We start from the raw sequence: 24,804 nt of genomic DNA, 5'->3' as shown, positions 1-24,804 counted from the left end.
ACAGGTCAGAACTACACTACTTAATCATATTTGCCTCCCCCATTCTTTAAATCCACCCCCCCAATCCATGTGCCACAGTCAAAGTGCCCACCATGTACTCTATAGAAAAAGCTTCAAGCTTAGTCTGGAGGAAAATGGATGAAAGTTCAAACAAGCCAAAATGTATAAAATCCTGCTCCCGGCAGCTCTATCTACTTCAGTGGAAGGGAGATACAGCTTCCCGTGGGTTCCCCAGAAAGAGCTGGGAGCACCCCACATGGCCAGTCCCTGCCCCTCACATGATTATTATTTATTAATTATTTGTATTGCAGAAGTACCTAAGACCCTGTTGTGCTAGGTGTTGCACAAACACCAATGGAAGAGATTGTCTGTGCCCCAGAGATCTTACAATTGAAGTATCAGACAAGAGACAACAGAAGGCTACAGACACACTAGTAGGGGAGAACAAGGAAATAATGAGAAGATATTGGTCAATGCGATAGGCTTTGTTCTCAGCACACCAGAAGCCTAACGCTTTTGTAACGCTTTGTAATTATTAGCACTTTTCTTACAATAAAATTATTTCATAAAGATAATACATGAGTAGATTTTAAAATACAGTACAATCAATGCAGGGAACAGAAGGGAGTGAGATAAAGAAGGAAAGAAGAAAGCTGAAAGTAGAAGAGAATTTGGAGCCTGGTATATAGGAAATCATGAAAGATCTGAGTGACAGGGTGGGAGGATTGGAAGGGAGCAAATTCTGCAATACAGCAAGTGATAGAGAGTGCTCAGAAAGTGACCAGTGATTGCTAAGTGATTAGTTTTACATGCAGATCAGCTACAGGACTGGGTTAATTAAATGTTTAGACTCACAGAAAACCTCACATATCAATTTTTGGAAATAAATGTGTGGAGCTGTGTTCAGAATTTTATCCTTATTTTCTAAAAGATTCTTTGATTCACTCTCTTCACTTTTAAATGACACAGTAAGTAAAATGACTACACCTGTTAGTTTATCAAAAAACAAGATTGTTTTAAAGGCTCAGTTCAACAATTCTCAAACTTTATTAATTCATGTAACACCTTCTCAAAAGATTGATTTTGAAGCATCACATGCAAATTTCTTCTTTGTGCACTTATTTTAGGCCTTAATAGGCTTAAGTATTAATGGATTTATAGTAAAATGTTGAGTTTGGCTGGTGAAGATTAGATGTGAAGGGAGTGTGGGTGGTAGGGTTAGAGCTGGTTGGGGAATTTTGATTAAATTTTTTCTTTTGTTGGAAAATGCCAATTTGTCCAAACTGAATATTTGCAGGTACCTACGGGTTTTGACTAAACTTTTGGTGGGAAGATTTATCTGGTCCAGGACGGAATTTCTGCTGAAAACCAGAGAGATGGAGATCAAGACCCACACCAGAAGAGGCTGGTGGTTGGGGCACTCAGCTGGGATGTGGGAGACCTAATATCAAGTCCTTAGTCTGCCTGGTTCAGGTGAGTGCCCTGACCACCAGGCAATTGGTTATTTTGGGGTTGATGGGTGTCACTCTCTCTGGTTTTCCATGGGAAAACTTTAGAAGGTCTCAGTTTCTTCCTGATGCAGAATGGGAAAAAAAATTAAATAACAAAACATTTCATGGGAGAGAAAAACAGCATTGTCCCATGATTCAAGCAGATTTCATCAGCCCACCAGTTGCAACCACATTTCACAAAGCCTCCCTTGGTCCTTGGACTTGCATGCTTGATCCCCTGGGTTTGAGACCCCACATGCCTCCTTCTTTTGGGCTCAGATGTGTTTAGACAGGCTTCCCCAGCCCACCAGGCTCCCTTCTGGTTCTGGCTCCTATCCCAGGGAGTCTCGATCCTGACTTGATGCTTTCCTGCAATTCTGCTGTCCAGGCTGTTTGCTTTCTCCCTCTCAATCTTCCTGTCTCGGAGCTGGTTTTCATTATGTTAAGGAGGTAGCTACCTTCCTCAGTTGGCTGCTCCTTTTAATACTCCTTTTCCTTAGAAGAGCCATGTCATAGAACAGGAGCTAGCTAGTCCTTGGCTCCACTACCTTTTAAACTGGACAGAGCACCCTGTTAAGTGTACCATTTCCAACAAGATGAAATACCACCAGTGGTACACATACTATAGTTTGGGAATCCATGACTTGGATAAGAGAACATCAAGGTATTTACAAAAGAACTGTTTCAAATTGTTGAATCACTTCCTGTCTCCAAATATTTTTTAATATAAGACATACAGTATATACAATAAGGCCTATAGTCCCATAACAAATTAATGTCAAATCCTTGTTGCCTTATTTATGAGAAATCTTGTCAAATTCAGTGGGTTTTTTATTGAGGGTTTTGACCTGAATATAACAATGCAAAAAACTTTTCATCCAACTAAGATAAAATCACTCACTTCAATTATGAAAGATTCCCACTGGTAGGACAACAGGGTGGAAATGGGAGCAAGTTGTACCATATACTTTCTGATACTACAAAATGGTGATTAGTCTGCCAAAGAGTAGATGTAATCTGTGGCTTGTCCATAAATTTAAATAATGTGCTTTTTGTCCTATTACAAAGTAGACACATTCCTGACTGCAGCATGATCTGAAGTCTACATGTAACATGGGAAGTACATCAACGCATCAATTGCCTATAGGCATATTTTTTTCACAAATCTACACAATAGATCTCCAAAACAGTAATAAAGTACATGTTAGACCCTCTCAAATCCTATGTGCAGCCACAAATTCGTGATGGGCTGCAAATGGTTGTTGTGAACAATCTACAGTGAGGGTTGTGAAGATCATAACACTGCACCCAGCTATTTGCATGGGGTGACTGACCAACCCATATTCAGTCAGCAAGGCAATTGGTGACATCTCTTTTTCATGACATCTGTTTGTTACCTTCCCTTGTTCCTGATATTTTGAACAAAACATCCCTATTGATTGTTGTCAAACCATTATCTTGTACTAGATTAGGATGTATCTGTACCAGCTGGAATATAGCTACGTAAATAGTGTCCAGTATGCTAGCAACAACTTTGCCAAGTTCATGTACCGCACAGTGAACTTGTAAACATCTGCTTTAATACATGACCTGACTTTGTTCACCTCTGATCTTCCACTAGGCCCAGTGCTCCAGGCTCTCTCTCTACTAGAGAAACAAGATTTGATAATTTTGTTTATGATTTTGCAAAACAAATTGTCAAAATGCAACTATTTTGAACCCTGTGAAGTAAAAGCAACTTTGAAATGTGAATGTTTTCATTGAATCGTTTTCCTGTTTGTCACATTAATTAGAGGACAGAATTGTTATTAAGAGAGAAATCTAAGAATTATAAAAGTCCTTGTTCTTTAAATTAAGAAGCAAAAGCTGACAATGACCTGGAGTTGGGTACAGTAAACATTAGAAAAGAGATTGATTAACATCCCAAAAGGACTTCTTTCAAGTTACAGAGGATGGGGAGGCTGCAAATCAAGACTGAAAGTCTCCAACTGAGTGGAACAATTGACCAAAGAAAAATAAAGATAACAGGAAAAGAAAACAGGTTCCTCCTACCTGTTTAGTCAACAATGATAAGAATAATTAATGGATTTTTAAAAACTCACAATGGACAGACATTTCTTAAGAGATGGTGGTAATCTCCTGAGTGAGGAACAGGGGAATCTGCTTTAAGGTGGGTCAGAGGGGAGAAAAGTAGACCGTGATCTGCAGAAATGTAATGTGTGTTTGGTGGGGGGTATTCTTATTCATTGGAAATTTGGAAGTAAACCTAAAATATTCTGTACATGTCTGGTTTAGCATTTGACAAATATAAGACTAGGTATATGATGAAACTTTCCTTGTTCCCACCTCTTCCCCATTTTGTGGATCCTGATTCTTCAGAGGGCTCTCCAGGGGACAGTGGTGTTGAGGTAGCTAATCCCTCTTTCCCGTTCTGCTTCAAGGGTGAGAACTGCACACATGGAGGGCTTCCTCTATTTCCATAGCTCTGAGGCACAATCTGGCACAGGAGTCTTAGACAACAGAGCTGAGTATGGATTTTAGAATCCATGGCCTATTCAATACTTCAGAGCAAAAGAAAATTCGATTCACCATTTGAAATATACCCTGGTTTTCGGGAGCAATCACCTTGATGACTTTTGCAGATTTAGTTCAGAGGAATAAAAATATCACATGCCTGATAATGTTTCTGCATACTTTCCATGATAAAAATTGATAAAGCTGAAAAAATGCATATCCAAAGAGCTTTGTAAGGTACAGGAGAGCACAGATGGTAGTAAAAAGAGAGAGGAAAACACAGTGGCAGCTAGCCCACAGTATTCAAAGCAAGTCACAGTACAAACACCAGTTAAGTTTAGAATTGAGGTGCCGATTTTGGAAAAAGCTCAACTCTCATTTAGGCCGTTAAAATAAAGGCCAGATTTTCAAAAGTATTCAGCACCCAGAAGCTCCCGTTGTCAGATGTTCAAAAGAGCTCAGCACCCATCTGGCCATTCATTTTGGTGTTTCAACAGAAGCTGAGTTCTTCAGAAAATCCATCCTCACTTGTGGGTGCTGAGTACCTTTGAAAATCTGGCCAAGGCTGTGAATTGCCACCTACTAGCTACCAAATTCAAAATAGCTAGAGATATCCAAACTGGAGGGGCATTTACCAGCTGGTAGTGGGGAACCTGCTGTATTTTTATCAGTGGCTACTATAATTTCTTTTTATAGTAGGGATGGATCCATCATATCACATTAAAAACATTCTTGTATTCTTCTCTGCAGCAATAACTGAAGATGTCTTTCTAATAGTACTCATGATTTCCTGTAAATAAAATAAAAGTGGGTAACAAAACAGTTTTGTAGCTTTTTAATCATTGGGTTTTTTAGTAAATGGGCAATGAGCTTTTGCAATGTGCTCACTTGGCCTATTGTTCTGGCAGATTTTTGGTCAATTGAACTCATAATGCGAATTCACTACTGCTCTAAATGCTTCTAGAGTCTTCCATCTTCCTTCTCTTGAATTAATGATGATTTTCCCTGAAAATACTTTTAAAGTAAAATCAGAGTCTGTATGTGGATTTTGAAACACTTTAAAATATTGCTCTTAAAACAGACAGGTTTGGTTTCAAAGCAAGACTTCCAAAAGGAGCCCCTGTTTGAATGTAGGCAGACACCAAAGTACATTTACAACTCAGTCTCTGAAAAGTGCCAAGGATAGGACTCAAAATCACAGTGCATGTGTGCAGGTTTAGTGACCACAGCAGGTCTCTTTAAGCCATCCGGTTACTGTGACAGCAGACTTCCTGGAAACCCTTTGGCTGTTAAAAACCTACGTGTAAGGCCCTAACAAATTCATGGCCATGAAAAATGTGTCTCAGATCATGAAATCCGGTCTCACCCTGTGAGATCTGGTCTCTTGTGTGCTTTTACACTATACTATACAGATTTCATGGAGGAGACCAGTGTTCCTCAAATTGGGGATTCTGCCCCAAAAGGGAGTTGTGGTGGGGGGTCACAAGGTTATTTTAGGGGGGTCATGGTATTGCAGTATTTTGGAAAAATACTTCTGCATTGCCTTCAGAGCTGGGTGGCTGGAGAGTGGTGGCTGCTGACTGAGGGCTCAGCTCTGCAGGCAGCAGCACAGAAATAAGGCTGGCAATACCATACCATAAAAAGAAAAAAGAAAAGGAGTACTTGTGGCACCTTAGAGACTAACCAGTTTATTTGAGCATGAGCTTTCATGAGCAAATAAACTGGTTAGTCTCTAAGGTGCCACAAGTACTCCTTTTCTTTTTACGAATACAGACTAACACGGCTGTTACTCTGAATACCATACCATGCCATCCTTACTTCTGCACTGCTGCTGGCGGCAGCTTTGCATTCAGGGCTAGGCTCCCAACCAGCAGCCACCACTCTCCAGCTGCCCAGCTCTGAAGGCAGCACCGCTGCCAGCAGCAGTGCAGAAGTAAGGGTAGCAATACCACAACCCCCACCTACAATAACCTTGTGACCCCCTCACAACTCCTTTTCGGGTCAGGACCCCTACAATTACAACACTGTAAAGTGTCAGATTTCAATAGCTGAAATCATGAAATTTACAATTTTTAAAATCCTAAAACCGTGAAATTGACCAAAATGGACTCTGAATTTGGTAGGGTCCTACATATGTCTATGCAATTGGGAGGTGTAATTACAGCACATGTAGGTATGCCCGAGCTAACTTTTATGAAGTCAGCTCACTCAAAATAGCAGTGTAGCCAGGATGGTACAGGCAGCGACACGGGTTAATTACCTGAGTCCATATCCAGGGTCCCAGGTGGGATTGTGTTTGGGCAGCTGGCATGAGCCTCAGCCCATGCCACCGTGGCTACACTGCTATTTTTAGCGAGCTGGCTCTATCAAAGCTAGCTTTGTTATACCTATACAAGCTATAATCATACCTTCTGATTGCAGTGTGAACATAGCCTCGGTGCTACTGGGAATGCACATCCTTCTCTTTGGCCCCAGCTACTGATACTCATTCCTGGAGTTCCTAATTTAATTGTGAATAACTTCTTAGAACTCCCCCAAAGGGACAGTGGGTGCCACTTAGATAAATCCCACATGGCGGACCTCAGTTTGGGCAGGATCAGAACCACAGTTTGCACCCCTAGTGTGTGTGTGGGGGAAATAGAATAAAAAGATTTTGTAAAATGCTATTTGGGGGTTGTATTTTCGGGACTTCTTGCTCAAATAATCCCTTATTTGGGCCACTAATACTCCCCGCAAGGCAAATGTAAGAGAACATGTGGATTTTAGAGCACTTACAACAGTCTACCTTTAAACAGAGAGCAATGCTCTGTCTTAACTGCAGTAGAGCTGGCCATCTGCTATAATAGAGAGGTAACTGTCATAAACAGTTAGTGAATCTTTATGGAGAAGGGACAAACAATCACAAACCTCTTCAGCTGAGTTAGTTTTTTTTTAAACTAGCAAATTCACAGTACAATGTATTTTGAATTTCTAATTTTGTATCAGGAAGTCGGATAGAAAGGCAAGTTAAATTAATAGCAGCAATATTTCCTAACCTGACAATGATGAAAAGAGCTATGGGTTACAACTTCAATGATCCCAATTTAAAATTAGGTAAGATATATTCACTATTATTATTGTTTGTTGCAGTAGGGGCTAGAGCTCAAGTCATGTATTAGGGCCCCATTGTGCTGGGCACTGTAGAAACACACAACAAAGACTGTAAATTTTTCCATTAGACTTTATTTTTGTTTTAAATGTAATAAATGACGATTGTCTGTTTCTCTGTGTGTACACACACACACACCCCACTGAAAAGGGGGACATTGCTGAGAAAAAGGTAATGTCTTTAGTTTTGTACCTTCATATAGTTTTTATGTGTGCTTGAATAAACGGAATTACCAATTTGTGTAAAGTCCTTGATCAAAATGAGACTCTTAAGGCAATTATGTGGAGATCAGAGTGCTTAAAATTATTGAGCAATATATTTAAAATTAAAAGCTTCAAGAAGCTTGGTTTAGGAAAAATTACAGATAATTGATCATTTAGTCTATCTCGTTTGTAGCAACTGCAGACATAGGTGTGGAAGATCACTTTTTAGACAAATCACAGTGAAACTTTTATAAAGCCCAAACCACTCCAGACGTCCCTTTCTGAAGAATTTTTCTTGAAAACAAATCCCAGCCACTTTTATTCCATGTATCTCCTGCAATTATGAAATAATAACAATTCAAGTACTGAATAATATTAAGACTGAAAATGTGAAGTATAGCTTTATTAAAAACAAAAGAAATGATCTTGATTGGAAGGTAAAACTACAAAGCCTGGGAGTGACATATTTTAAAAATACATAAACTAAGTAGATGAATTTGTTTTAAAAAGGAGTTTGGCGTATTTAGATTTTCTTCTTTGCCAAAAGGTTTGCTGAAAACAGAAAAACTAAAGTTGTTAAAATAAACTTTGGCCCATATAAAAATAAGACCAGACAAGGGATGAGTCTGAAAACACTTATACACTTCTTTAGCCTATGTATAAAGTCTTCCCATCCCCTCAGTTGTAAGTTTGCAATGGGGTTATTAAAGTATTAGAAAGTCTTTTCAGGATTAGGCACATAGGTACCAATCAGGCCTGGTCTACACAATGGGATTAGGTTGAATTTAGCCACGTTAGGCCGATTTTAAAATGAATGCGTCCACACAACCAACCCTGTTCTGTCGACTTAAAGGGCTCTTAAAATCGACTTCTGTACTCCTCCCCGGCAAGGGGAGTAGTGCTAAAATCAAACTTGCTGGGTCGAATTTGGGGTAGTGCGGATGCAAATCGACGGTATTGGTCTCCGGGAACTATCCCAAAGTGCTCCATTGTGACCGCTCTGGACAGCACTTTGAACTCCGATGCACTAGCCAGTACACAGGAAGAGCCCTGGGAACTTTTGATTTTCATTTCCTGTTTGGTCAGCGTGGTGAGCTCAGCAGCACAGGTGACCATGCAGTCCCCCCAGAATCGCAAACGAGCTCCAGCATGAACCAAAAGGGAGACACTGGATCTGATTGCTGTATGGGGAGAAGCATCTGTGCAGGCTGAACTCTGATCAAAAAGAAGAAATGCAAATATATTTGCCAAAATCTCACAGGGCATGTTGGAGAGAGGCTACAACAGGGGGACACAGCAGTGCCACGTGAAAGTTAAGGAGCTGAGGCAAGCCTACCGACAGACAAAGGAGGCAAATGGTCTCTCTGGGTCAGAGACCCATACATGCCGCTTCTATGATCAGCTGTATGCCATTCTAGGAGGGGACCCTACCACTACTCCACCACTGTCCATGGACACCTGCAAGGGGGGAATCTCACGCAACAGGGAGGAGGATTTTGTGGATGAGGAGGAGAATGCATAGCAGGCAGGCGGTGAATCCGTTCTCCCCGACAGCCAAGACCTTTTCATCACCCTGGACCCAATACTCTCTGAAGGCGGGATCCACAACCCTGAAGCTGGAGAAGGTACCTCTGGTGAGTGCACATTTGTAACTACAGTACAGGGTTTAAAAGCAATAGTGTTTAATGTTTGTTTTTCCCTGAAGAATTGGGATGCATTTGCGGCCAGTACAGCTACTGGAAAAGTCTGTTTGCATGTCTGGGGATGGAGTGGGAATGCTCCAGGAACATCTCCATGAAGCTCTCATGGAGGTACTCTGGAAGTATTCTGGAATCATTGCAGCACAAAGCATGGCAGCGAATGGCCCTGGGTTTTGGTTGCATTCAAGCAACATTTGGTCTATACCTTTCTGTGTTAGCCTCAGTAGAGTGATATCATTCATGGTCACCTGGCTGAAATAGGGGAATTTTTGTAAGGGAACAGTAAAAGGACCCCGTTCATGCAGGACTGTTTGCACTTGGCTAAAAGGGATCATCCCGGAGAATAGCCACACGGTGGGGTGCAGGGAGGTGTGTGCTGCACATCCACCTGAAAACCGCAGCCCCTCCTTTTAAATGTGAAACCCAACCCATTGCTTGCTATGGGAAAGGATGGCGCTGCAGTTTGAAACCATTCCCACGTTATGCTTAAGAAGCCAACCCTGGGTACCCTTTGCCTTACCATGGCTGCATGGAAACCGAATTCTGTTGCCCAGTTGTGTGTGATGTCACCATACCGGCAGACACTCAATATAAAAGGCAAAATGGGACCTTGTACCTAAAGCACATGTGCTGTCTGGTGTGAATTGCTTGATTCACTGTAAAAGAGTCTCCCTTTTGTTCTCAGAAATGTATCTTAAATTTTACTCTCCCTTTTTATCTCCCCCCAGGTAAAAATGTTTCTAGGCTCCCCCTATTGTCTCCAGCCCTGAGGTTATCGCAGATTAGAAGGTGGAGGAAAAAAAGTACTCGTGATATGTTTTCCGAGCTCATGCAGTCCTCCTGCACTGATAGGGCACAGCTGAATGCATGGAGGCATTCAGTGTTAGAGGCTAGGAAAGCATTAAGTGAACGTGAAGAGCAGAGGCAGGAGCACGAAGAGCAGAGGCAGGAGGCAGTGCTAAGGCTAATGGGGGAGCAAACGGACATGATGAAGTGTCTGGTGCTGCTGCAGGAAAGCCAACAAGAGCACAGACCCCCGCTGCATCCATTGTACTACCACTTGTCCTCCTCCCCCAAGTTCCATATCCTCCTCACCCAGATGCCCAAGAATGTGTGGGAGGGAGGCTCTGGGCACCCAGCCACTCCACTCTAGAGGATGGCCCAAGCAACAGAAGGCTGTCATTCAAACAGTTTGATTTGTAGAGTGCCACAATAAGCAATGTGGCCTTGTCCTTGTCCTTCCTTCCTCCCCCAGCCCACTCCACCTGGGCTACCTTGTCAGTTATCTCCCTTTTTTTTAATAAATAAAGAAAGAATGCATGGTTTCAAAACAATAGTTACTTTATTTCGAAGGGAGGAGGGTGGTTGGCTTACAGGGAATTAAAATCAACAAAGAGGGCGGGTTTGCATCAAGGAAAAATATACACAACTGTCACACTGAAGCCTCGCCAGTCATGAAACTGGTTTTTAAAGCCTCTCTGATGCGCAGCATGCCTTGCTGTGCTCTTCTAATCACCCTGGGGTCTGGCTGCTCAAAATCAGATGCCAGGCGATTTGCCTCAATCTTCCACCCTGCCATAAAGATCTTCCCCCTTACTCTCCCAGGTATTATGGAGCACACAGCAAGCAGCAATAACAATGGGAATGTTGGTTGTGCTGAGGTCTGACCTAGTCAGCAAACAGCACCAGTGAGCTTTTAAACGTCCAAAGGCACATTCTGCCACCATTCTGCACTTGCTCAGCCTATAGTTGAACGGCTCCTTAACTACTGTCCAGGCTGCCTGTGTTTGGCTTCATGAGCCATGGGAGCAAGGGGTGGGCTGGGTCCCCAAGGATAACTATTGGCATTTCAACATCCCCAACGGTAATTTTCTGGTCTGGGAAGTAAATCCCCTCTTGCAGCTGCTCGAACAGTCCAGAGTTCCTAAAGATGTGAGCATCATGCACCTTTCCTGGCCATCCCACGTTGATGTCTGTGAAACGTCCCTTATGATCCACCAGTGCTTGCAGCACCATTGAGAAGTACCCCTTGCAGTTTATGTACTGGTTAGCAAGGTGGTCCAGTGCCAAGATAGGGATATGCATTCTGTCTATCGCCCCATCACAGTTAGGGAAACCCATTGCAGCAAAGCCATCCACTATGACCTGCACATTTCCCAAAGTCACTACCCTTGATAACAGAACGTCAATGATTGCATTGGCTACTTGGATCGCAGCAACCCCCACAGTAGATTTGACCACTCCAAATTGATTCCCGACTGACCGGTAGCAGTCAGGCGTAGCAAGCTTCCACAGGGCTATCGCCACTTGCTTCTCAACTGTCAGGGCAGCTCTCATCTTGGTATTCCTGCACTTCAGGGCGGGGAAAAGCAACTCAGAGTTCCAGGAAAGTGGCCTTATGCATGCAAAAGTTTCGCAGCCACTGTGAATCATCCCATACCTGCAACACTATGTGGTCCCACCAGTCTGTGCTTGTTTGCCGGGCCCAGAATCGGGCGTTCCACTGTATCAACCAGCCCCACTGCCACCATGATGTCCCAATTGCCACAGCCTGTGCTTTCAGAAATGTCTGTGTCCATGTCTTCATCAAAATTGTCCTTGTGCTGATGTCTCTTAGCCCGGTTCTGCATATACTCCAGGATAATGCGCGAGGTGTTTACAATGCTCACAACAGCAGCGGTGAGCTGAGCAGGCTCCATGCGTGCCATGGTATGGCATCTGCAGGAGAGCAGAGTTGCAGTGGATGCCGATGGATGCCATGAGAATAGACCATTATACAGAATGACAAGAGGACCTGCGAGGTGGATTCATGGCACCAGGAGAGCAGAGTTGCAGCTGAAGTGGTGGATGACGACAACATGGAGAAATTTGCTATTGAGACTGAGCTCATTTACAAGAGTATGAGAGCAGAGTTGCAGCGGAAGCGGTGGATGATGATAGCTAGCAGTCGTACTGCACCGTCTTCTGACAGCAGCACCCAGGACACAACAGCAGTGGTGATGGTGAGCTGAGCTGAGCGGGCTCCATGCTTGCCATGGTAGGGTGTCTGCACAGAAAAAAGGCACAAAACGATTGTCTGCCATTGCTTTCATGGAGGGAGGGGTGACTGATGACATGTACCCAAAAGCACCCGTGACAATGTTTTTGCCCCATCAGGCACTGGGAGCTTAACCGAGTATTCCAGTGGGCAGCGGAGACTGCAGGAACTGGGGGATAGCTACCCACAGTGCACCGCTCCGTAAGTTGATGCTAGCCATGGTAGTGAGGATGCACTCCGCTGACTTAATGTGCTTAGTATGGACATGCGCCATCAACTGTATAAAATCAATTTCTAAAAATCGACTTCTATAAAATTGATCTAATTTTGTAGTGTAGTCATACCCAATGATCTATTACGGCCTGATCCTATGCCTGCTGAAATCAGTGACTAAACTCCCCATTGACTTCAGTGGTTCAGGATTAGGACCTGAAAGGGATAATGTGCAGAGCTATGTGAAACTTTAGTTCATGGGGTCTGTTCACTCTGCTTAAGTTAGGTTTTCATAGGTTTTGTATCTGTTAATTTTGTTTTAGCTTCAAAACCAAACTGAATGTGAAACTCAGTAGAAACAACCACCCCATCTGTTGCCCCACTTCCATCTACCTTTTCCATCAGACCAAAAATTTGCTGTTTTGCCTGAAAAGCTGGAGAATCTTTTGGGGGTTTTAGGTTGAGTTTTGAATCAGAATCCTAAAAATAGGTCAGTTTTCATCATGGAAGAAAGGTTAACAGCCTCAGAGCTTCACTAGAAACAGTGTTGTTTAATCGTTTTAGTGGTAATCTGGAAAAGGACATGAGCAATGAGGTGACAAACTTTGCTGGTAACACAAAATGATGTAGGTTAGTCAAGTCCAGAGAAGAGTGTGAGGAAATTCTGAGGAACTAACCAAGCTAGGTCAATGGGCAACACAATGGCAGATGAAATTCAGTAATGCACATTGGAGGAGAAAAAACAATTGATGTACCTTCCTAGGTTTTAATTTATTTGAATCAGTTCAGGGAAAGGACCAGCCATTTGGACAGTTCAGTGAAGACTTTTGTTCAGTGTGCAACTGTGGTGGAGAAAAAAAGAAAACAAATGTTAAGGAACAGACTGGAGAATAATCCAGAAAGTATTATAATGCCATTATATAGATCATTGGTTCACTGTCATCTGGAATAGAGAGTGCAGTACTGGTCACACATCTCATATGAGAAATTGTAGAATTCGAGGGGGTTTAAAGAAGCTCTACTTCCAGTAAAGTTAAGCACATGTGTAAGTGTTTGCAGAATTGGGGCCGAGAATTGTAAGCTCTTTGGGGGCAGAGACCATATTTTTGTTATATTTTCACAGTGCCTCGCACAATGGGGCCCGGATCAATTATTAGGGTCCCTAGGAACTACTGCAGTACTAAATTTAAAATAAAAATAAAGTCTAATGGAAAAAATAATTGAGTCTTTTTGTTGTGTGTTTGTACAGTGCCCGGCACAAGGGCACCCTAGTACATGACTTGGGCTCTACTGCCCTCTTATTCAACTCCTTTCTCAGATAAACAAACCTCTTCTTTTCAGTCTCTCATCAAATTAGAGTTTTGCCATCCCCCTAATAAAGGAGGGCAAAAAAGAATGATTTGGGGGGTGGCAAAACTCTAATTTGATGAGAGATTGAAAAGAAGAGGTTTGTTCATGTGAGAAAGGAGTTGAATAAGAGGGGACCTGATAAAAGTACACACAATAATAACTGGTATAGAGAATGTAGACTAGGAACTCCTGTTCTCCCTATCATGCAAGAACAAGGGGACATACCAAATGGAAATGGAAAAGTGGCAAATTCAAACTAGTAAAAGGAAATACTTTTTCACACAAAATACAATTAAACTTTGGAACTTTTTACCATCAGAGGTCATTAAAACCAAGAATTTAGCAACATTCAAAGAGGCTCTAGGTTCTTATTTGGATAGCAAATATAGCCAGAGTTATAATTAATTAGTGGTAACAAATCCTTTAGGAAGGGATATAAAATCCCATGCTTCAGGATTTAAGTGTTATGTGTGTCAGGCAAAGGCAACTGCACCTCTGACCCTTTTGAAAGCTCCTTGAGAGCATCCTACTTAGCTTTCAGGCCACTAGCTGTCACCTTTCTTGAGCAGAATCCTGTGACACTCTTCCATTAGATTGAGGATTTAGGCTGCAATTCACTGTGATTATTGCAACTGGTCTGAGTTTAATCCAGCACTTACAATTGTCTCAGGGGACAATGACATGTTAACCAGTGACCAGTCAACCTTCATAAACAAAGCATTGTTTACTCAGAATACAAGCATTACAGAGAAAACATATCTTAAAAACAATAAACATCTTACACGCTGATCCAAGTTTGCCAGGCTATCATCCGTCTTCCACACAGAGACCCTCATAGGAATGAGTACTTCTAAACCCCTCTCACAGGTTCTGTTCTGCTTGGTGACAGTGTCATGTCAATTCCTGGACTGAGGTGGAGTGACTTAGTACTTCCTTTCCCGCAGGGTGGTCACTTTATACAGTTCTCAGCTCTTTCTTTGTTAGTCTACTGTAAACACTTCAAACCAGGATGTCCAATTTCCCCCCAAGTGGGTAAGGCTTTTTCAGACTAGCTACATTAATCCCCCACCTCCCTTCCTGCAGTAAACTCCTATAATTCTCCCCCCCCCCCCGCATCACCTGCTGTGGAGCTGAAGTATGAACCCTAGCCCATACGATACCTGTAATGTTTATAAAGTTGATACAATATTCTCAAAGATAGTCCATGTGTCCATAATATCTGTCATATTACAAACTAAGCTGTAACTTTCATAGGGGGTGGGTGATAAGATTATCCCACATCTGCCTAGTGTGTGGTTCCTTTCACCTTCCTCCTGAGCATCTGGTGCTGGCAATTGTTGGGAACAGTATACTGGACTGAATGATCCAGTATGGCAGTTCCTATGAATTTCACTAGGCTCTTAGGGCAACATTTTAAAAAGTGATTTATGTATTTAGGAGTGAGATTGACTTTTAATGAGATTTAGGCTCCTAAAAGACAGACTTATTGACTAAAGATGCAGACAAATACCTAGTGCAATTTTCCTAAAGGGAGTTAGGTGCTTTGGAAAATCACACTAGGCACCTGATCTACTGACATCTTTAGGCATCTAAATACCTTGGTGCCTAAGCCACTTTTGAAAAGGGGGTTTTTAGGACCAGATTTACATACACATTTAGATGCCTAAAGATGCAGAGAGGCACCTGTGATTTATAAAAGCTTCTAAGCAAATTGGGTAATAATTACCTAAGTGCCAATGTACCTTTGTAAATCTGGCTCCTAGGCAATAATCCTGCAAGCATTTACAGGCATGCTTAGCTTTCCCCATGTGATTAGCCCCAATAAACTGAATGAGATTACTGGCGTATTAAACACACCTGTTGCAAAAACCAGCCTTTAGTTTCTTGTCAAGAGTTTCCCACAAGAAGCTCTGCCAAGGTGGGAGGGTAGAAAGCAAACAACAAGCCCCAGGAACGAGGTGTTAGTACATTTTGTGGCCTGGGGGCGAAGTTTTTCAAACCACTTGGGCTTCTGGTTTCAGCCTTTCTGTGGCAAACACAGCCGCTAGCGAAATGATCATCGTCAAAGCCAGGGGCTGATCCCCCGCAGCGTCAGGTTCCGCGGGGCTCAGTAGAATCCGCGCGCTCCTCTCCCCTGCATCGGGGGCCGCTTGCCCCGCCGCCTTGTGCGGGGCTTGGCCGGGAGCCGTGCGCGGAGCAAGGGGAGGGCCGGGGAGGAGGGCGGGGTGGAACGCGCGCAGGGAGCTGAGTGGACGGCTCGCGACGGCGGCGCGTGCAGCAGCTCCAGAAAGAGCCGGAGTTGGCAGCGTCGAGCCGCATTTCCAGTAGGAGCGGGGAGCCCGGTGCGGGGCTTGCAGCAAGGTGATGGGCTAGGCACCATTGCTCCACGCGCCCCGGCTTCAGCTCCCCTTCTCTCTCTACCCTGCGGAGGGAGGGAGCGAACGAACATCCCTACCGCGCCTCTCCCCGGCTCCCGCTACCTGCCCTCCTCCCGCCCGTCCTTTGCCCGGGGAGCGCTCCCGTGTGGCACTGTGGTGTGGCTTCTTGTTTGTGAACCCCCCTCGCTTTGTGTCTCCTCTTGCACAGATGCTGAAGGTGGCAGCCTTCATGTGCGTGTGTGCAGCAGCTTGGTACAGCCAGGGTCTAGCAGCAGCGGCGGCGGCCGGGGGCAGGTCGGACCCCGGCAATTTTCTGGATGATAAACAATGGCTCACTACCGTCTCCCAGTATGACAAGGAGGTCGGACAGTGGAACAAATTCCGAGACGTAAGTTCAACCCCTCCCCACCTACTCGTCTGGGTGCACCCGCGGGTGGGTTCCCCCCTTCTAGCTGGGGGGGGGCAACGGAGGGGGCATAAGTTCTCAGACCCTCTCGCGTCTTTATGGCAGACCTTGCACGTTCCCTCCGCCCGGCCCCGGAAGGCTGGAGCGAGGCTGTGCTAAATTCTTCCCTGCAGGCTGGCTTTGATGGCATTGCAAAATATTGGCCCTTCTGCGCAGCCATCGCAGCGGTGCGGGCTGAACTTTTCTTGAATGATGTTTCCGCACCATGGCGGTGCGCTGAGTGTAAAAACACAGCGAGCGAGGGGAAGATGTGCCCTCCCACAGTGGTGCTGCTGCGAGGCGATCCCTGATGTGCTCCTGCTGCTGAGCACTAAGGATCGATCCGGTCGCTCATAGGCCTTTAAAGAACTTTAAGCTAGAGCTGGCGGTGCGGGGGGATGTCGGCTCTACCCGGGGGGTGCGGGGGGGAGGGGAAGGGGCTACTTGCGCAGGGTTAGTACTGGCATCATAAGTGCTGATCTTTGTTGATCTATTAACTTTTAAAGGACGACGTGTGCGCCCCCCCCCCCCCCCTTCTTAAGCCGCAGGCCTCCTTGGAGGTGACAATGCAAGGGTTAACTCGGACTATGTCTTTTGCAAAGGGTCACTCAAGTAAAGGAGGCTCCCCCGGTCGGATCTGGCTGTTGCATCGTTAGCTGTGGTATGTCTGCCATTCTTTCCACCTGATTTGAGAGGAGCCCTGTAATAAACTGCCCTCTTCCGTTTCCAGTGTTTAGGATGTCAGGTGTGAGCTAATCCAGAGCTAGTCAATCACGTTTTTACTAGGGCATAGCCTACCTGGCTAGCTATTTTTCCCCATTAGAATGGGAGATAGAAACACTGTACCAGCATTTGGCCTCCAGTGACCTCTGTAGCCCAAAATGAAATTCACAAGGCATCAAAGGAGCAAAGTGGAAAGAGAGGAAGAGGCAGTTGCCAGTGCAGGCAATGAAGACCAATCGGGTTCAGCTTCACAAATCAGTTCAAGTGCAATCATGATACTCTTGACAAATTGTTCCATGTGTAAAACGGAAAGACAGTAAGTTTCTGTTTAGAGTCTAGTGGTTTCTTTCCCTGAAATGAGGTTAACACCACTGCTATTGAAATATGGATTCTCTCTCTCTCCTGAAATGGATTACTGCAGAAATACTAATTTCTGACTTAAAAATATGCTGTGTGTACTTTACAGTTTGTCAATATTGAAATTCATTTTGCAACACCAAGAAGTTCTAATGAGAAGTATTAGCAGGATAACAGACTATATGGATAGTTGCTACTTTTCCTAAATACTTTTTATGAAATATACTTCAAAGATGGATCCTACTATGCAACCTAAGTAAGGGTATAAATGGCTTGTATATCATAAGATATTTCAGCTGCATGGAAATAGTACCTGAACATTAAAGCGAATTCTTGCCCAAATATGAGCGTTAAATAGTGGTTCTGATGTCTCAGATCACTTCAGTTGTTGCCATAACAAACATGACAGCTTAATTTAGTGGAAGCTAATGGGTTATTATTATTTTGTATACCATTACTGTTTGTTAACTTAAATGATCACTCTCCATTATCTTTGCCATGCCCTGGTGTATATATGTTTTTTGGTTTGTTTTTTTTTTTTTTTTTTTTTTTTTCAATCAATCAATTCCAGGAACTATAAAGTCCTACATCTTGTAGCTTTTGTGTCACCCTATCTGCTCAGTGGATTTTTATTTATCCCTTATTGAATTGGCTTAAGACTCCAATATTCAAAAGGTTCTCCTCCTACAGTTTGTCGATAACACATCTCTGTAGTTGGCTCTAGTGATTCTGGGGAAATGATTTTTTCTAAAAAGGAGCCATATCAATGCACTTCTGAACATGGTAGTTTAATGTACATTTTAAGGTGAGAGATGAACTTGAGAACTAAGGTTGCATGAATAAAAAATGAGCCAATTCTACATTTATGGGAAATTAACTCACAATACAGGTTTTAATTGTGTAAAACATTGTGGAAGTGATGTCAAACACCTCTTAAATACTAATATTTGTTTAAAAAAACATTAAGATGATGTGCTTCAATATTTTTTCAGAAACATGCAGTGCTGTGTAAATATTATAGGATGAAGTACTGTTGTGAACAATGCCAAACAACTCATAAGTTAAATTTTATAATTAGACAATATCACTTCCATAAGATGTCTTCCAGACAGGCTGGAGATGCTAAGTGCTGTCTAATGTCTGTCTCTTGGGTGCCCATTGGCATATACTGGATATTAGCCAGATAATTTACTCTGTGACAGGTAGGTATCCCAAGGGTTTTAAAAGTAACTATTCTGAGTGAGCACTGAATACAGATCGTTTTCAGGCAACCCTTACAAGTATGCTGGTTTATTCTTTGTTTTTATATACATTCTCACGGTTTTATGAAGTTGATATTTCTGTGATGATTTTTAATCTTTCTCATACAGAATAAGAGTTGGTTGCTTATTGTATTGAAATCTAACTTATTAGAAAGTGGTTATAGTAGAAAGTGTTTTGCAGTGAAGTATTACTATCTTTAAACTGTTGGTGGGTTTGCAGAAATCCATAGAATATAACGGGAGCAAATCAATAACTGAATGTATCCATTTGCCCAGCAGTTTGCCAAAATAAAAGGCAGAACCGATTTCAAGCAGCCTTGAACTACTACCTTCAATTCTTAGATAACTGAGTAAAACATTTTAATGAATCGGTGAAATGTTATAAACACATCCTACTAGCTATACATGACTTATGTGACTTTTTGTAACACAACTCTTTGAAATTGGGGTTAGGAACTTCATTGGTGCTTTAAAAAGTTTTAAGAAAAGCAAATGTTGCCTCCTGCCTCGGGACAGAACAGCACAAATACATATCCACTACTACTACTACGCGCACACACGCGCGTGCGCACACACACACGTATAAGGAGTTAAAATTGGAAGTGCAGCTTTGTGAGGCCTGTATTCATAATTTTTTTCACTATTCAGAAGGAAACCCGTTTTCCACAAACTAGGAAAAAAAACAGTTGTGTGCGGGAGATGGAATTTTTTTTTTTTTGGTGTGAAAAAAGTATTAAAGACTCTATGAAATAATGATTGATTAATATGGAAGGTAATGCCTTCTGCCTCATTGGCTCAGTTTCTTAAGATTTTTTTTTTTTATTTCACAATGAAAGAATGTTCATAAACATGATCTTTAACTAAATCTGATCTAACATAAATTCTCTTAACTTAATGTCTCCTAGAATGTCAGCATTTTAGGGAAAGAGTTTAAACAATGCAGTCATTCATTAACTCAGTAATAATATTGGCTTAAAGAATCTTTACAGCTTTGTACAGACAAACACGTAACTGATTATTTTTTCTTTTGCCTGGAGTGTCTTTTTTTCACTGCAGTCCTTGATCTTGGTGACAAATCTGTAGAGAATTATGAAACTGGTCTACACGAGAGACCCGTCTCCTTATAAAACACTGGAAAGCTGTGTATATGTTGGGGGCTACTATATATTGGCATTGATCTATGTGCAGAACTCTCATGGACGTCACTGGTTTTGTGCAAAAATTTAGGATAGAATGTTAAAGGTGTTTGTGTTTTTTTCTTCTCAGAAATACTTTAGCCCACTTTTTTTTTTATACACAAGGTGTACTCATTCCCATGAGAGTCAGAAGTGTGACAGATCCTATGGATCAGATACAGGGCTGTATCTGAACTGTACTTAGTGCAGCTTGTGCAGGAAAGAGGGGTAAAGATGCTCTAAGGTTCCAGTTGTTTCCTCAGTCTCACTGCTAACTAGCTGCAGACCCAGTGCTCAGAATTGAGCAGTTTTCTCAGGGCTATTGTACTCTATACTAGTTTTCAATTGCCTGCTAAGTGCTTCAGCCATGCCACCTTTTCACTTAGCTACATACTGCACAGTGGTGACTGGGAATGGGGGGAGTGTAGCAGATGCCAGTTTGAGGTGAATATTCTCTTGGCCAGATCCTGCTGGGTTTATGATGCTTTGTGCTGATGAACTGGAGCAAAGTGGCTGGTGAATAATCAGAAGTCTGGTGAATGAATAATTCTCAAATTCAGCTTTCTTCTTTTTCTGTGAATTATCACTAATTCAAAATAGTGTGCAAGTTGACTGGGTAGTGGTAATAGCATAATCTCTTGTTATAACATTGTACCTGATTTTTATATTAAACACAATACAATAAATCCAACAGAAACAAAACCTAGGAAAACTTTATTCTTTCTGTGACTTCTTTAAAGTTTTCTAGTAATCGTCTCTTGCTTCAGAATGCCGAATGCCTCACGCCCCACCCATGCTGTTTGCAATGGGATTCAATCTGTGGCTTAGCTGCTGACTCTTTACTGCTTCCTAAAGAGCTGGGAGCTCAATATTTGTCTCAGATACTATATGCAGAAGCACTCAGTTTGGTGCTGGTGTGGGAGCAGTGCAGACTTCAGTTCTACTCTGAGAAACCTGTCTGGGACTAATAGCTGATTGAGAGACTGCTGCTTGCTTGCCAGAGCCTATGAAGGGAAGGTAGGCCTGATATGGGACTACAGTAGTGATGTGATATCAATGCCACCCAGAAACAACATGGAAAAGATTACTGCTGGTTGTTCCATGCCTTTAGAACTGACAGCTAAATGAAAATCTGTTGCTTTGTGCACTTGACTGGGGGACCCAGTCGGGTTGGCTGTGAGCCTAGGAGTGATTGTCACACACAAAGGAGAATGAAATTTTTTTTAAGTATGTTAGTTCTGGAAGCGTCACCTTCCATTTTTCTAGATGGGATCAAGCACTTCATTGCATACATTTATTTAACCAATAATGGCCAACATGTCCTTTCAAAGCCCATAATGATCAACTGAAGAATTTGGGTATCTGAGGAGAGACATCAGCTATTATTGATGTTATAAACAATGTGAAGTATTCTTTCCTACTGATGCTGTTTTGTATTATTGGGAAAAGGCTTCTACCATAGTTAAAGGACAAGATGCTAATTGGAAAGTAGTACTTCATTCTGAATGTTTTAGCAGGTTTATAATCTTCAATAAATTGCATTTCATGAGAGACCCGTGGGTGATTTACAAAGACCCTTCTGATTAGCAATGCTAAAATAAGACACGTTGACTTTGTGACGTAAGGTTACTTTGTCATTTTATATACCTTTTTTGAAAACTTTTACTCTGTGCAACCATCTGTAGAAGATTTTATGCAGCTTCTATATTTGTTTGCATCACTATATTCCAGAAACTAAGTCCTAACTAACTTTGGCTGTCACATCTAGATTATCTATAGTTCGAGACTACTCAGGTGGTGTGATTGCGAGCAAGGTTAGTATTGACCCAAACTGGGAGGAGAGGTAGATACGCTGGAGGGTAGGGATAGGATACAGAGGGCCCTAGACAAATCAGAGGATTAGGCCAAAAGAAATCTGATGAGGGTCAACAATGACAAGTGCAGAGTCCTGCACTTAAGACAGAAGCATCCCATGCACCGCTACAGACTAGGGACCGAATGGCTCGGCAGCAGTCCTACAGAAAAGGACCTAGGGGTTACTGTTGACTCATATTCAGCTTCTCGTCCACTGTGTGCCCTTGTTACCAAGAAGGCGAATGACATTTTGGGCTGTATAAGTAGGGGCATTGCCAGCAGATGGAGGGACATGATTGTTCCCCTCTATTCAACATTGGTGAGGCTTCATCTGGAGTACTGTGTCCAGTTTTGGGCCCCACACTACAAGAAGGATGTGGAAAAATTGGGAAAACATCCAGCGGAGGGCAAGAAAAATGATTAGGGGACTGGAACGCATGATTTATGAGGAGAGGCTGAGGGAACTGGGATTGTTTAGTCTTCAGAAGAGAAGAATGAGGGGGGATTTGATAGCTGCTTTCAGCTACCTGAAAGGGGGTTCCAAAGAGGATGGATCCAGACTGTTCTCAGTGGTAGCTGATGACAGGACAAGGAGTAATGGTCTCAAGTTGCAGGGGGGGAGGTTTAGGTTGGATCTTAGGAAAAAGATCCTTTTTCACTAGGAGGGTGGTGAAACACTGGAATGCATTACCTAGGGAGGTGCTGGAATCTCCTTCCTTAGATATTTTTAAGGTCAGGCTTGACAAAGTCTTGGCTGGGATGATTTATTTGGGGATTGGTCCTGCTTTGAGCAGGGTGTTGGACTAGATGACCTCCTGGGGTCCCTTCCAACCCTGAGATTCTATGATTGAATGATTACACGCAATACTGATCAGAGAGGTGACCTCCATGGAATCTTGTGTGTCGTCCTTCTCGTTGAATCAATACTAAACCCAAACTCCAAGATGTGGTTAGAGGAAACTTGAAAGGTATGACTACACTTGGGGGGGAAAAAAGCCCTGTGACAGCAAGTCTGAGAGCCTGGGTCAACTGACTCGGGGTCAATTTGCACTATGGGGCAAAAAACAGCAATGTAGTCATTCATGCTTAGGCTGCAGATGGGCTTTAGACCCTTCCCCTTTGCTAGATTTCTGAGACCAAACTGCAGCTCAAGTGGGAATGTTTACACTACTATATTTTAGCTCTGTACTAAAGTCTGAGTCAGTTGATCCAGGCTCTTAGACTTGCTGCTGCAGGTCTGTTGTGTGTGTTAGTAGTGGAGAGGTACCCTAAGAATAATAACTTCTTTCACAAAATATTTAAAGCCAAGTTCCAATCCACTTCTAATAATTAAACATGCTACTTTTTTGTTGCAAGCATGTTAATTACAGTGTTCCACCTAGAACTCCAGGTGGATATGGTGTTTGTTCTGTTGTGCAGTATTGCCTTTTACCTCCAAGATGGTTATATTGTACTAAAATGATTTTTGTGTTTGGATCCTTTGTGATGAAAATATGTTTATAGCAAATAAATGAATGAACTAGGAAGCTGTGATTGGAACATCTATGGTATTTTGATGTAACTACTACATGGAAGTGAATGAGATCAGATTTCAGACTATCTGTTACACCAATGTCAGCTGTGGGGTGGGAGCATTGTAACACTGAAGTCACTCTCTTGTCCTCTTTCACTGGGAAATGCTTTCACCTTCATCTCAGCTCCAGATGCATTACAATAATCCTGTCCAGAAGTGATTGGCTCATGAACCATTGTTCCTCCATGTAAGCAGGGTCTGAATGAGCTCTCCCCTGACATCTAGTGAGGAGCAGAAATCCTAGTTTTCATTGATTAACACCACTGCCCCCATTCTCTGCTTTTAAAAAAACAAACAAACCTGTATCAATTGAACACAGTGTTTTACTGATATATATTTAAGATGACCGGCTGAGTCCTGCCCTTTCTTCTGATTATCTGAATTTTTGATTATCTGATCTGGCCCTGGTCCCAATTAGAACAGATAATTGGAGTTCCACTCTGTATGTTTTTTAACACTTTTGTAAAAACACAGATTCCACATTTTTTCCCATGGCAAATTGATTTCTAGGATCCCTGGTGATGAGTGGGTCATATGCTTTCAAATCCTGGTGTGTGTTTTCCCAAATTAATGCTGGGTTCCTTTTCCCTCTTTATTAAAAGCTTTCTTTGCTATAAACAGAGTCAGTGCTTGTGAGAGGGAGTATTGCCTCATAGAGGTGCCCGGAGTGGTATTTAATGTTCCCAAGTTAGTGGGTGGGAGCTCGAGCTGATCCTGGCTTGTATTGTTAAGAGGAACCCCTAGCTATTGAACCCAGCCCTTGTTGCTGCCAACTCCACCTATCTGAAGGGTTACATGTAGAAGAAACTGGCTAAAGTTTCCTAACAAGCTGGAAGTGGAAGAAAGCATCAGTGTTAAAAATGCCATCTGATCTTCTAGGCTTGGAGAGTAGATGAACAGGACCCTGAGACTTGCTACATAAAACAATTAAATGTGGGCAGATCTAGCCTTGGGATGGCGTATATGGAAGCTGAAGTTGCCGGGAACGATGAACTGGGGGTCTCCAGGACCATGCTGAGCAGTGGATCCCTTAGTCCATCTAAGAAGGCCTTTTTTCTAGAGAGGAGTCATCCCAGCTGTGTCTTGCCCTTAGCTTTGCTAACAAGGCTGATGCATTGAAAGGCTTTTGTTTCTAACCTATATTATTGGGTTCCTGAATTTGAAGTGGAGCAATACTGCTAATAAACCTTTTCTTTTTATTTTTCTGGGCTACACGGAGTGGTATTAAATCTGGGTTTCTATGATGTAGGCAAGATCAGGTGTTTTATCCAAAACCAGAATATGAATGATGCTGGTTTTGTTGGTGGCTGACCTTGAATTATTGTCAAACGTTAGAGGGTGTACTCTTCTCCTTCTTCACATTTTGATTGAGGGTTCTACTG

At 42.7% G+C, this 24,804-nt stretch overlaps 1 protein-coding gene across 4 annotated transcripts in view; it reads left to right on the top strand.

The window, feature by feature from the left end:
• Positions 1-15,873: 15,873 nt before the first annotated feature.
• Positions 15,874-24,804, top strand: part of SPOCK3 (SPARC (osteonectin), cwcv and kazal like domains proteoglycan 3) — a 390,950-nt gene continuing 382,019 nt past the window's right edge. For all 4 annotated transcript variants that reach the window (XM_074951110.1, XM_074951111.1, XM_074951109.1 and 1 more), the window contains exons 1-2: positions 15,874-16,016; positions 16,242-16,421. In XM_074951110.1, the coding sequence (XP_074807211.1) occupies positions 16,242-16,421 (180 nt within the window). In that variant the 5' untranslated portion in view covers positions 15,874-16,016. The remainder of the gene's footprint in view (positions 16,017-16,241; positions 16,422-24,804) is intronic.

Source organism: Natator depressus, chromosome 4 (assembly GCF_965152275.1).
Source record: "Natator depressus isolate rNatDep1 chromosome 4, rNatDep2.hap1, whole genome shotgun sequence".
Classification (NCBI taxonomy): domain Eukaryota; kingdom Metazoa; phylum Chordata; order Testudines; family Cheloniidae; genus Natator; species Natator depressus.
This window is presented reverse-complemented; position numbering and strand designations above follow the sequence as displayed.